The sequence below is a fragment of the Erpetoichthys calabaricus genome, chromosome 2, assembly GCF_900747795.2.
Source record: "Erpetoichthys calabaricus chromosome 2, fErpCal1.3, whole genome shotgun sequence".
NCBI lineage: Eukaryota > Metazoa > Chordata > Cladistia > Polypteriformes > Polypteridae > Erpetoichthys > Erpetoichthys calabaricus.
The window spans coordinates 1,261,936-1,276,414 of record NC_041395.2 but is presented as its reverse complement, the minus strand read 5'-3'; the positions used below and the strand labels follow the sequence as shown (position 1 = coordinate 1,276,414).

Genomic DNA, 14,479 nt, shown 5'->3' with positions numbered 1-14,479 from the left:
GCGACCGTGTGGAAAAAGGAAGGGGGACTGGGGGCAGCTCTTGTGCGTCTCTGCTGTGAAATAAATCCTCTGTTAATGGAAATAAAGAATGAACCCGACAAAAGGAGAGATCAGTTCTGAAAGTTCCTTACAGCATAATGGTGAGAACTGCCCAAAAAAAGACGCTATTTTCGAAAGTTTGGTAAGGGACATGGCACGAAATGAAACATTCGTAACATTTGGAGTACAGTGTAAAGGATGAGCATGGGAAATGTGGCCTTCATACGTATATTGGAAGTCTCAGATATAGTGAGGAGGGGTTTCCCCTATCTATATATACAGTTTAGGGGGTAAACCCGTTTCCACCCCTTGGATGTTGCAATAGGACATTAAACATACCTAACTTTTGTAAGTACACTGCAAAGAATGAGCATGCGACATTTCAGCTTCCCACCTATATGGAAAGTGGGAGAATTAGTGATAAGTCAGTGAGGGCTTTGCCTTTTATATGTAGAGATATATTCATACACACACACATATACTCTCAAATGTTTTTATATATTCCGACTCTGACTTTATATATTCAGATTTTGACTTTATGTAATCAGGCTTTGACGTTTTATATAAAATGGAATGTCTTTATATATTCTGACACTGACTTTATATATTCAAGTTTTGCCTTTATATATTTGGGAAGGACTTTATATATTCCGAAAAAAGGAGTGGAAAGTACCAATGCACAGAATTCACTCGAGCTCCATATGCGCAAAGCATACAATTATTCAACTTAAAATTATTTATTTGGCACATCTGTCTCATTTAAAATTGTTCAAAATGTTTCCAGAGTAAGATCCAACCTGCAAACATTACAATCAAGTCCCAGCCTCACTGGGTCACATGTTTTGGGAATGCGCCAAACTAACATCATTCTGGACCAAAATCTTTAAATGCCTTTCAGACAGCCTTGGTGTCACAATCCCTCCTAATCCACTAACAGCTGTGTTTGGTGGGCTCACACAGGGGCTTAAAGTGAAGAAGGACAAACAAACTGTGATTGCCTTTACTACAATACTGGCACGTACATTTATCTTGCTCAACTGTTAGAATCCTAACTCTCCTATTCTAAGTAAGTGGGTAACTGGTGTTATATACAATTTGAAATTGGAAAAAATAAAATTCTCAATACATATATTTAAAATAATAATTCTTTGCATTTATACAGCCCTTTTGTCACTACTCAAAGCACTCAGCAATTGCAGGTTAAGGGCCTTGCTCAAGGGCCCAACAGAGCAGTGTCCCTATTGGCCTTTGTGGGATTCAAACTGGCAACATTCCAATTGCCAGTGCAGATCCCTAGCCTCAGAGCCAACACGCACACGCACACGCACACGCACACACACACACACACACACACACACAGAAATGGATTTATTGGGTAAATATGGACTGGGATACAGATCAATCCTGGCTGTCAAATAGTTTCCGTTCACAGGCCCACTAGGGCACCTCTGGTACCAATGCCTATTTTATATGTTCTGTTTCAGAGAGTGGGATTAGATATTGTTGGCCTGCTCCCCAAAGTAAAAATGGGTTTCAGTATATGCTTGTGTTAGTTGACTATGCCACACAATACCCGTAAGTGGCTGATCTATGGTGGGCAGTTGCCCAGAATATTGTAAAAGCACTCTCAGAAAGAGCCCTTTATCTCTCACATCATGAAGCAATTGTGCGAAGGTTTTATAATTAAGCAGTTACACTGCACGATTTATCATCCATAGACGAACTGACCGAATGATTTAATAAAACCCTTAACACTAGAATTACCAGAGCCTACGAAAAAACTCGTAGATCTGGCCCACCTTAAATCGCTTCTTAAATCCGTTCACACCTCTCCGCCAGCATCCTTTGTCCTCTAAATGTGCTGATAAAAGACGAGCTGCCAGCAGCGAGCTATTCCATCCCCCCACTGATTTAGAGCGTGCACGAACTTTTCCCAGCTCATGCCTTGATTGATTATCTGGGAGTGAAGTGGAGTTTTAGAGTGGAAATAATAGATCGTCATTTGGAACAAAAAAAATATTTTAAAAGGAGCATCCCACATGAAAATATAACGATCTCATTAACTGAGATCTCATTAACTGACTATTATTTCCACTCTAAAACTCCACTTCACTCCCACATAATCAATCAAGGCATGAGCTGGGAGAAGTTCGCTCACGTTCTAAGTCGGTTGGGGGATGGAATAGCCGGCTGTTGGCAGCTTGTCTTTTATCAGCACATTTAGAGGACAAAAGATGCTGGCGGAGAGGTGCGAACGGATTTGAGAAGCGATTTAAGGTGGGCCGGATCTATGAGTTTTTTCGTAGGCTTTGGTAATTCTAGTGTTAAACGGATGATTCAATGAGTCGCCCATGACAACCTGACCTCATGGGATACAGTAGTGGCTTTCCTGCTGTTTCCTGTCTGGGAGTCCCTGTCTTTGGCCACCAACCACACAATGTGTTAGACATTTTTTGGGAACAGTGCATAAGGATTCACGAGACACCTCGAGAGGGCAGATTTGTTGAAAGGGTCGTATCACTGCAGGAACAGATTTCCAGATTATCCTCTATTGTATGTGAACAAGAGGCACAGGAATGTAATTATGACAAGACAAGTAAACTTCATGAGTTTAAGAAGGGGGATTGTGTACTGGTATTGATCCCATTGAATCCGCATAAATTTCGGGCTGAATCGCTGGGTCTGGCAGTCATGGAAGAGCGTATGTCCCCCATGAATTATAAAGTTAGGATTCCAGGGCAGCAGAAGCCTGTACAGGTTTTGCATATTAACCTGCTAAAAGAGTGGCATGAACCGCACAAGGTTATGGTCATGTGTGCAGAAATCCCTCAGACAGAAGTCGTTTTTGGTGAGGATTTGACTGACACTCAGAAAGCTGAGCTGGACTGCCACTTGTGTCTTTCATCTTAGTAAACTGACTGGCCTCTGACCCAGCATGGTTTCTGGATGGATGGAAAGAGTCAGAAAAAGACTTTGAGTTTCTCAGAATGTATGGCAGTCTTGGGCCATTGGGACATGACAATGTAGGGCTGACTCCCCCGCCATGTTCAGGTGTCATGCCCTTTGACCTGTTTAGGCATTAATTATGCTCATGTGACTTCTATGCTTTTCATTGTAACCCTCGGTTAGGTCAGACTTGATTTTTTGTCTTTGTGTGTTTATAAGTGGTATGTTGAGGTTCTTAGTTCTCAGTTTGTTCCGGTTCTGATCTTTGATCTCTGAGTAGAACAGATCTTATCTAATAGTTCTGACAGGTATGTGGTAAGTAAAGCAGGTTTTTTTTGGTTTTTTTTACAAGAAGTGTTTTTATAAGAAACATTTTTTTTCATCATAAAATAAGAAAGCAAATCCTACTATCCTCGTGTCAAGCGTCAACAGAACTTCACACACACCAACGTGTCGGTTATTTAGTGCAATTTTAATAAACTGGGACTCCATGATTGCTTCTCCAGTCGTCTGGCCTGCTGCTGTTCCTTAGTCAGTATTCTAATAATACAATTTATCTGGCTATGGATATTTTAATGTTCCTCACATTAATGTGTACTTTTTTTGGACAGCACATGGTTAGCAGCCTGAATTAGAAGCTCTGTAAGAGAACTGTAGTGAGAGCAGGGCACCGAGCTCAGTGTAAGTCCTACTGATGATCTCCTTTGATAACCACATTGACTGCACACCTACATGTCCACTTCTACTTCAAGTCTACCAGACTCCAGGTCACCATGGTCTGTGCTTTAAAATGTCCTGTAGCAATGCCTTTGTAATGCATGTCTTTATCATTTCTCATTTCAGTTTTTCTTTTTTTTTTTTTTTTTCTGATTTGTGCATTTTTCTTGCAGTTTTTCTACAGGATTTAATGAGAAATCATTCATAACCATGATGGAGTTGTGTCAAACGTATGATGGAATTACAGGAGACAGCAATCTGTATAAGTTTGTAGGACTCTTTGGACCCTTTCCAAATAAAGTGGACTTCAAAGACACATCTAGGATTAGTCAGGTGGACTTCAGTTTTTTACAGAAGTATCTTAATAAGGATGTAACACAATGGCTCACACACAGTGACAGTTTGTCAGCCCTGGATCAGTTCATTATCAGAACCCTCTTCAACATTTCAAGGTAAGTCAGAACGAACTCTGATAATGTACTATGAACAGTTTGAGCCATAACCCACTTATGTTTAAGGCTGATTGTTACAAACTGCCCACCTAGTGAGGGGATATCACGGGTAGAAAGGGCATTAAGATGGCCAGCATCACTGAAAGGGTCAGTAGTGGTCACTAAATAACTGACAGCGCCTGTAAAAGTCAGGAGAGTGGCAGCAGCCATAGTTTAGAGAAGGGGCTCTCAACATCGGTCTTGGGGGCCCCCTGTGGCTGCAGGTTTTTGTTCCAATCAGTTTCTGTTTTTAATTGGACCCCCGGGCTAATCAAGTGAAAAGTTTTTTTTCTAGATTCCTTGTTTAAGGAAAAATGTAGAAATTTGGTTTTATATATATATATATAAAAATATGCCAAGCAGTTATATGGTAATAATGTTTTTTTTTTCTTTTTCACAATATTTTCATCTTGATTTTTATTCTATTTTTTGCTGGGTGTTCTAATTGTTTAATTCATTATTTTCTAATTAGTGAGTTTGATGCTAAAGTAGTTGCAGCCTTTGATTATTCAGTGTTGTTTGTCTGGCTGTCTGCTCTGCATGTGGTCATTAGTAAGATACAATGAAGGGAGCAAACTGCACAGAGAAAGGGCAAAATATAATAAAATCAACAACAGGGAGTTAAGCATTTAAATCTCTAGCAAAAATAGAAATGTTTCTAAATGTCTTATAAATATAAAAATCATGCTGCTATGTGACGGCACGGTGGCGCAGTGGTAGCGCTGCTGCCTCGCAGTAAGGAAGCCCGTTTGGGTTCGCTTCCTGGGTCCTCCCTATGTGGAGTTTGCATGTTCTCCCCGTGTCTGCTCCGGTTTCCTCCCACAGTCCAAAGACATGCAGGTTAGGTGCATTGGTGATCCTAAATTGTCCCTAGTGTGTGTGTGTGTGTGTGTGTGCCCTGCGGTGGGCTGGCAACCTGCCCTGGGTTTGTTTCCTGCCTTGCAACCTGTGTTGGCTGGGATTGGCTCCAGCAGACCCCCATGACCCTGTAGTTAGGATATAGCGGGTTGGATGATGGATGCTGCTATGCTTTTCTAAATGTAGAATAAGAGAAGAGGAAAAATAATATCAGCTAATTAAATGAGATCAGTGTGATCAGGTGTTGTCACTGATTATGAATCTGGTTAGAACAAAAACCTGCAGCCACAGGGGGTCCCCAGGACCGAGTTTGAGAACCCCTGGTTTAGAGGACCATCAAGACACCAGTTGGAGTCCTCTGAGCCACAACACGACACCTCCGCTCTTCATATCTAATTGGTAGTTGATGGACAGTATGTGTGAGGACATATCACTCTGTCATGGTGGATGCTGCTAGTTATGACAGACATGCTGTTTGTAGTTCACCTTCATAGCTATCAGACTGCACTTCATAGGCAGGGCTGAATGACACTTTGAGGTGTCCATCTGTTTTCAGGACCTTGTGGTGATGGACATTGACTCGTTCTGAAACGTGTTATTTAAAAAATAAAGGCAAAATCAGAAAGGTGGAGGAATGGCATCTGCATAACAGAGAACTGGAATAGGAGCAGCTTCATGTAGAAGATGAGCCACATTAGTGAGGAGATGTGGGTTCAAGTAAAAAATCTGTGAGAAAATGTGATATTTATAGTGTGCAGTAGACCCCCAAAACACTGATGACTGCGTTATTATAGAAATTTAGAGCAAAACAAAAAATAAGTCTAAATGAGGTTATTATACTGATGGGGGCCTTAGAACCTTACAAGTAGCACAGAATAGAGTGCAGGAGATAGAAATAATAACACATTACTGTCATTTATGTTTTAAATGGTTAATCAATAGACTTGCAAATGTTTTAACTAATTTTTGACACACAGCCATTTTGAAACAGAAATATCCAAAGTCAAACTAACAAGCGACATTCGAGCAGAGGGCCGTATTGAGCGCAGGGCTGCTACAGAGAAGTGAGGTAGAGCTTTTCTTGGGTGTAATTATGACGAGTCTGAGTCTCATGTTTTGTTTTTCTTTATTATGGGTTTCCAAAGTTGACTTTTTCCTTTAATAATTTATGATTAGGAATTTAAACTTAAAACTGATGCTAACGAAGTCAGTATTGTAATTGCAGGTTTTTCTTTACAGTCAGGTTTGTTCTTTTTCACTTTTTATGATTTTCTGGTTGCTTGTTCTTTCTGATATTGAAGTTCTGACAGTCACTGGACACAGTGGTCCTTTTGTACAGTTTTATTATTAAACGTGTTCTGTTCTTGTCATCATACGCGGGTGTTTAATGTCTCCTTCAAGGAAGACTCGAGTGTCACTCTCTGTGTGGTGGTTTAAGTCAGTAAGCTCCTCATTGATAGACACGGCCACATTTAGATCAGCAGCACCGCGGTGATACCAAAGGCTCTGTGGGGTCCACCTCAGTGTCGACTTGTAAGCCATCACAATGGTGAATACGTAGATTAAGTATGCATGGACCCTAACCAATCACAGGCTTTCTAATGGCAGGTCCGCTATGATTGACACATCTAACTTATTAGAACAATTCTTATCTTAAACATGTCTTTTGAGGAAGACAAAATAGTATTTGTAAGAAAACAACAAAGCATATCAGCAGGTTCATTGTAAGGTCTGAAATGTTCTATTAACCTTGTATTAGTTTTTTTTAGTGTGCAAAAAATTAATTTCAGCAAATATGATTGCTACTACAAATAGAATCAGTCCTAGTGGTTGCATAATGGGGACCTGCAGGAGCCAAAGTAATGTGTGTGTTGGAGTTTGGAGAGTGTGAGGAGTGTTGAAGTAGCAAAAAGGAGGCAAATCATGCCAGTTTAATAAAGGAAAATGAAAATGACTACCATCTTATGTGGAATAAAACAAAAAACGGAGAAGAAAGTGGTCTGAAACTGACAAGGACCTCACATCCAGTGTCCAAGATGAGGGGGCACAAGGAAATCTGAGTCTGCCATCCTATACTGTTTGCTCAATCATCTTTGAGTTATTACTAACAGAACAGACATATGTGTGCAGCAGACCTCAACCCAGCACAGCTTCTTCCTTGTGCTGCCAAAATCACGTCTAGTCCTTATATGAATATGAAGAGCTGCCAATCCACAAGAAATTCAAGAAATGAGAGGAGGCCATTCAGTCCATTTGTCACTCATTTGTTTATCTAATAGTTCAGCTGTCCAAACATCTCGTCCAGATCTTCCTTAAAAGTTGTCAAGGTGTCTACTTCAACTCCATGGCTCAGTAATTTGTGTCAGGATCCCACAACTCTTAACGTAAAGAAGTTCTTCCTGGCTTCAGTCCTAAATGCACAATTTCCAGAGGTGTCCACAAGTACACGAGTCTCCATTTAGTCCTAAGAATTTGGCTGCATCTGCATTACTGATGTCTTTGAGAATTTTGAAGACCAGGATAAAGTCTCCATGCCGTCTCCTCTGGTTGAACTAAGCAGGCTTATTTCTCTAAGTCTCCTCACCTCTGCGCTGTGGTGTATTTTTTTCAGTAGAAGAAGCTAACATGTACTTTCATTAAGAGTTTATTTATCTAAGATGGTTTCATTTATCTAAATATAGTGTTGGTTCATTTTAAATTTCTTCTGTGTTATTTGTTTTTGTCTGTGTGTTTGGTGAAGTGTCAGAAATGACAAAAAGTATGGATTGATGCTGGCCAAGTTCTGCATTAACTGAGCAGCAGCACAGCACAGACTCGGAGTGACTTCGAAACACGCGGCTTGTTACAGTTTGACTGAGATGAACAGATTTGTGATGCTGGATGGCGTGTGACAACAGAACTCAAGTGCTCGTCAGCGGGAGATCGACACCTGAGCGGCAAGCAGACAAGGTCACTCAGAGCCGACCGTGTAAAGCAAGGAGATCGTAAAGTGTCAGTCAACATTGTCAGGGTCATTTTATAGCACAATTCAAATGCCAAAGTTAAACAAAGTTGTATTAAATATCATAAAACACACAATGAAGCTAAAAATCACAAAATGAACAAACAATAACAAAATAAAGCAATGAAAGCACATCCAAACAGAACTATTCAGAATGAGAAGAGAACAGAAGCTCACAAAACTCCTTGAGCTTATCCATAGAGGCACTACTAGATGGTCCATCCATCCATCCATCCTCTTCCGCTTATCCAAGGTCGGGTCGCGGGGGCAACAGCTTGAGCAGAGATGCCCAGACTTCCCTCTCCCCGGCCACTTCTTCTAGCTCTTCCTGGAGAATTCCAAGGCGTTCCCAGGCCAGCCGGGAGACATAGTCCCTCCAGCGTGTCCTGGGTCTTCCCCGGGGCCTCCTCCCGGTTAGACGTGTCCAGAACACCTCACCAGGGAGGCGTCCAGGAGGCATCCTGATCAGATGCCCGAGCCACCTCATCTGAGTCCTCTCGATGCGGAGGAGCAGCGGCTCTACTCTGAGCTTCTCACCCTATCTTTAAGGGAGAGCCCAGACACCCTGCGGAGGAAACTCATTTCAGCCGCTTGTATTCGCGATCTCGTTCTTTCGGTCACTACCCATAGCTCATGACCATAGGTGAGGGTAGGAACATAGATCGACTAGTAAATTGAGAGCTTTGCCTTACGGCTCAGCTCCTTTTTCACCATGACAGACCGATGCAGAGCCCGCATCACTGCGGACGCCGCACCGATCCGCCTGTCGATCTCACGCTCCATTCTTCCCTCACTCGTGAACAAGACCCTGAGATACTTGAACTCCTCCACTTGGGGCAGGATCTCGCTCCCAACCCTGAGAGGGCACTCCACCCTTATCCGGCTGAGGACCACGGTCTCGGATTTGGAGGTGCTGATTCCCATCCCAGCCGCTTCACACTCAGCTGCGAACCGATCCAGAGAGAGCTGAAGATCGCGGCCTGATGAAGCAAACAGGACAACATCATCTGCAAAAAGCAGTGACCCAATCCTGAGTCCACCAAACCGGACCTCCTCAACACCCTGGCTGCGCCTAGAAATTCTGTCCATAAAAGTTATGAACAGAATCGGTGACAAAGGGCAGACCTGACGGAGTCCAACTCTCACTGGAAACGGGTTCGACTTACTGCCGGCAATGCGGACCAAGCTCTGGCACTGATCGTACAGGGACTGAACAGCCCTTATCAGTGGGTCTGGTACCCCATACTCCCGTAGCACCCCCCACAGGATTCCCCGAGGGACACGGTCGAGCGCCTTTTCCAAGTCCACAAAACACATGTAGACTGGTTGGGCAAACTCCCATGCACCCTCCAGGACTCTGCTAAGGGTGTAGAGCTGGTCCACTGTTCCGCGACCAGGACGAAAACCACACTGTTCCTCCTGAATCCGAGGTTCGACTATCCGACGGATCCTCCTCTCCAGGACCCCCGAATAGACTTTTCCAGGGAGGCTGAGGAGTGTGATCCCTCTGTAGTTGGAACACACCCTCTGGTCCCCCTTCTTAAAGAGTGGGACCACCACCCCGGTCTGCCAATCCAGAGGCACTGTCCCTGATGTCCATGCGATGTTGCAGAGACGTGTCAACCAAGACAGCCCTACAACATCCAGAGCCTTGAGGAACTCTGGGCGTATCTCATCCACCCCCGGGGCCCTGCCACCAAGGAGTTTTTTTGACCACCTCGGTGACCTCAGTCCCAGAGATGGGGGAGCCCACCTCTGAGTCCCCAGGCTCTGCTCCCTCATTGGAAGGCATGTTAGTGGGATTGAGGAGGTCTTCGAAGTACTCCCCCCACTGACCCACAACGTCCCGAGTCGAGGTCAGCACCACACCATCCCCACCATATACAGTGTTGATACTGCACTGTTTCCCCCTCCTGAGACGCCGGATGGTGGACCAGAATCTCCTCGAAGCCGTCCGAAAGTCGTTCTCCATGGCCTCCCCAAACTCCTCCCATGTCCGAGTTTTTGCCTCGGCAACCACCGAAGCCGCATTCTGCTTGGCCTGCCGGTACCTATTAGCTGCCTCCAGAGTCCCACAGGACAAAAGGGACCGGTAGGAGTCCTTCTTCAGCTTGACAGCATCCCACACTGCCGGTGTCCACCAACGGGTTCAGGGATTGCCGCCACGACAGGCACCGACCACCTTACGGCCACAGCTCCGGTCAGCCGCCTCAACAATAGAGGCACGGAACATGGCCCATTCGGACTCAATGTCCCCCAGCTCCCTCGGGATGTGGTCGAAGTTCTGCCGGAGGTGGAAGTTGAAGCTACTTCTGACAGGGGGCTCTGCCAGACGTTCTCAGCAGACCCTCACAACACGTTTGGGCCTACCAGGCCTGACCAGCATCCTCCCCCACCATCGAAGCCCACTCACCACCAGATGGTGATCAGTTGACAGCTCCGCCCCTCTCTTCACCCGAGTGTCCAAGACATGTGGCCGCAAGTCCGACGACATGACCACAAAGTCGATCATCGAACTGAGGCCTAGGGTGTCCTGGTGCCAAGTGCACATATGAACACCCTTATGCTTGAACATGGTGTTCGTTATGGACAATCCGTGATGAGCACAGAAGTCCAATAACAAAACACCGCTCGGGTTCAGATCGGGGGGGCCATTCCTCCCAATCACGCCCTTCCAGGTCTCACTGTCATTGCCCACGTGAGCATTGAAGTCTCCCAGCAGAATGATGGAGTCCCCAGAAGGTATGCCCTCTAGCACCCCCTCCAGGGACTCCAAAAAGGGTGGGTACTCCGAACTGCTGTTCGGTGCATACGCACAAACAACAGTTAGGACCCGTCCCCCCACCCAAAGGCGTAGGGATGCTACCCTCTCGTCCACTGGGGTAAACCCCAATGCATAGGCTCCAAGTCAGGGGGCAATAAGTATGCCCACACCTGCTCGGAGCCTCTCACCGGGGGCAACTCCAGAGTGGTAGAGAGTCCAGCCCCTCTCAAGGAGATTGGTTCCAGAGTCCAAGCTGTGCGTCGAGGTGAGCCCGACTATATCTAGCCGGAACCTCTCAACCTCGTGCACTAGCTCAGGTTCCTTCCCCTTCAGAGAGGTGACATTCCACGTCCCAAGAGCCAGCTTCTGTAGCCGAGGATTGGACCGCCAAGGTCCCTGCCTTCGGCCACCACCCAACTCACACTGCACCCGACCTCCTTGGCCCCTCCCATAGGTGATGAGCCCATGGGAAGGGGGACCCACGTTGCCTCTTCGGGCTGTGCCCGGCCGAGCCCCATGGGTGCAAGCCTGGCCACCAGGCGCTCGCCATCGAGCCCCACCTCCAGACTACTAGATGGTACCCCCCCCTAATAAGCAGTGGTAGACTGTTCTAAAGCTGAGGGGCTGCTACTGAAATCTGGCTTTGAATTACAGTGAGAATGTGAAATATTACAAAATGACTGTCCTGATGATCATAAAGACACAGAAACAGACACTGGACAGAGAAATTCAGTGAGGTAACGGAGAGCCAAAGTGGGCAGCAGCATCTTAAACTGTATCCTCTACCTCACCAGAAGCCAATGGAGATTGGTCAGACCTGTCAGTATACTGACGCTCATCACAGTACCAGTGACATCCCATCATCTGCACTCTGGAATAACTGTAACCAAGATAAAATAGACTGGTTAACATCCAGCTTTAGTGCAATACAGTAATCTGACTGTGAAATAAGGGATACATGAATGGCTACATAAGAGTCCTTGAACCTCTTTGGCAATTACAGTTATTCCTGAGTCAGAATTGGGGTGACAGTAATGAAAAGCCATTACAGTGTCAAGACTGAATAACTCTCAGGACAATATTCTGCTGCCATCTAGTGGATAAAAATGACATCATGCTGCAAAAAAACCCCCAAACTTTTAAGTAACTCATCAATATTCATGAATGAGGCGGAGCCTTTAACTAAACCACAGTGGCACTTAAATGAGAATCTATAAAGCGAGGTTTGGAACAAATTGAAAAGAACTATTAGCTGAATCAAGTGATAGTGATGGTTATGAGACGTGAAACTGATGTATATGGTACTCTGTGACCAAACTGTCATGATATGCCTGGTGACTTTTTTGTTGTTTTGCCTGTTTTTGAAAGGGACTTTTATTTTTTAGCAATAAAAGGGTTGTTTTTTCCAGTTATATCCCAGACCTTGGTGTAGAGTATATCCATATACAGTAATACATCTATCCAGTGTTTATTACATTGCATCAGACTGTTCTTATATACATTGAAGCTCATGTTTGAAATAAAGCAGGTGTCATTTGGACTTGTCTCCAGACTCCCATTAATTGTTATGAGTGCTGCACTGCATTGAGTTTCTTACCTGAGACACAACAGTGACTTTTGTCACATAAAGATGCAATGGTGTGCAAATAGGCATGTGACAAAAAGGCAAAATGATTGAGATCATGTAGAAAGATAAGAAAGACATTAGCTCCCGAAACACAGTTCAGTATTCAGCTGGGGAACAGATTCTCTGTTTTAAAAGAACATGAAGATTATTCTATCTTTACATCTCCTCCTCCTGCTTCACTTGATGCGTGGCTGGTTGTATCCAAGTCCCAGCACGTGACTCGGTGGGGCTCACAGAGTCTAGTGATCGCTACTACTACAAAGTGCTCCCCTTCCCCTGTGCTGCTGTTGAAGGCCTCACCTTTGCATCCTTCTGGGAGGAATGTCCACCAGGCTGTGCCGTGGCGTCTCGAACCAGTTACCCTGATCGTGGGGGATTCAATTGTCAGAAACATCAGAAGAAGATTTGCTGTTGTCCACTGTTTCTCAGATGTTTCTGATATCCTATAACACCTTCCCAGTTTACTCAACAAATGTGTATCTGTGCGAAATGTGAAAATTCACATAGAGTGCAACAACATCCACGACCGGAAGTCTTAAATTTTAAAACATGATTTTAACAAACTTTTTAGCTTCCTCCAATCTTGTGGGAAAACTGTTTTTATCTCTGGTCCAATTCCACCCCATGGATGTTTTAGTTGCACTCTGTGCTGCATAAATGGCTCCAGGTGACTTGCTCATCATTAAATTTAGTCTTTATTGACAACTTTTATCTTTTCTGAAATCGTCCTTTATTTTTCAGGAATGACTGAATTCACTCTAATTCCTTAGATGTTCGAGGTTTAGCAGACAACATATTGTACTCAAAGTTAAACTGTTCTATGAAGTGACTGAGCACCCGTGTTTTTGACAGTTTCTCTGATAATCATCCCAGTGATCCCCTGCCTTTACCTTTTGTCTGTGTTACCAGCTCCTGTTACAGTCCATCGGGAGAGCCTCCCTAATATTCCTGTAATAATCAAGATTAGATCAAATAAACATTATAATATAACACACAAAATTAATCTAGCAAAACCTTCTAGCATCCTAACATCAAAAAATATAGTGCAGATCAGCTTGGAGAAGCTTAACTCTGTGCCCTCCATGTCCACCTCGCATGTTATGAGGTTTGCACTATTGAACATTAGTAAGAGTTTCTACAGTAGTATGAGTTTTTATATTATTGATTTTATTTCTAAACATGAGCTACATTTTTTGTTTCTTACTGAATGCTGGCTGTCATCCACCTCCTCAGCTACACTTACTGAGGCTTCTCCTCCAGATTCTAATTTCTTATTTTCTGCTGGACAAGACAAGAAAGGCGGTGGAAGTCCAACTGTCTTTTCTAATTTGTTCACCGGCACTGATTGCACTTTTGGAGATTTCTCAGGTATTGAATACTTAGCTCTAGTTATCAGAACTCAACAACATGTTCTTGTGCTAACAATTTATAGACCCCCAAAGCAGAACTCCAATTTCCAGTCTAAGTTCTCTGAGTTATTGTCAATTGCTCTTGTCAAATATGATAAAATAATTTTACTAGGTAATTTTAAGATGCATATAAATAACTGTTCAGATTCTAAAGCAATGGAATTTATTGATCTCATTGTGAGTTTAAATTTTACCTAACATGTGAAGGATGCGACTCACAACTTTGGAAACACAGTGGACCTTGATGTTTCATCAGTTTTACAGGTTCCCATTTTCTGTGTCTTTTTCAATTTATGCTCTCTGTACTCCAATTAAGTGTCCTGAGCTTGGTACAAATACTTATTGCCATATTGACAGTAATGCTAAGTCTATTTTGAATGATCATCTACCAGATATACTTGATGCGTGTAGTACAAAATATGATTCCCTTGATAATCTCCCAGATAACCTAAATAGTGCATTGCTGAAATTGTTGGATTCTGTTGCTCTTCTAATTACAAGAAAGCCCTCACCCAGAAGAAATGTGCACCATGGTTTTCAGATGACATCTGTGCACTCAAACAGACTTGCAGAAAACTTGAGCACCGCTGACGTATGACAAAGCAAGAGTGTTTTCATCTTGACTGG

At 43.9% G+C, this 14,479-nt stretch overlaps 1 protein-coding gene across 1 annotated transcript in view; it reads left to right on the top strand.

Moving 5' to 3' along the window:
- Positions 1–14,479, top strand: part of LOC114643014 (uncharacterized) — a gene marked incomplete at its 3' end in the record, with an annotated part of 1,911,439 nt that overhangs the window by 645,470 nt on the left and 1,251,490 nt on the right. The window contains exon 7 of the mRNA XM_051923912.1: positions 3,876–4,154. Within this exon, the coding sequence (XP_051779872.1) occupies positions 3,876–4,154 (279 nt within the window). The remainder of the gene's footprint in view (positions 1–3,875; positions 4,155–14,479) is intronic.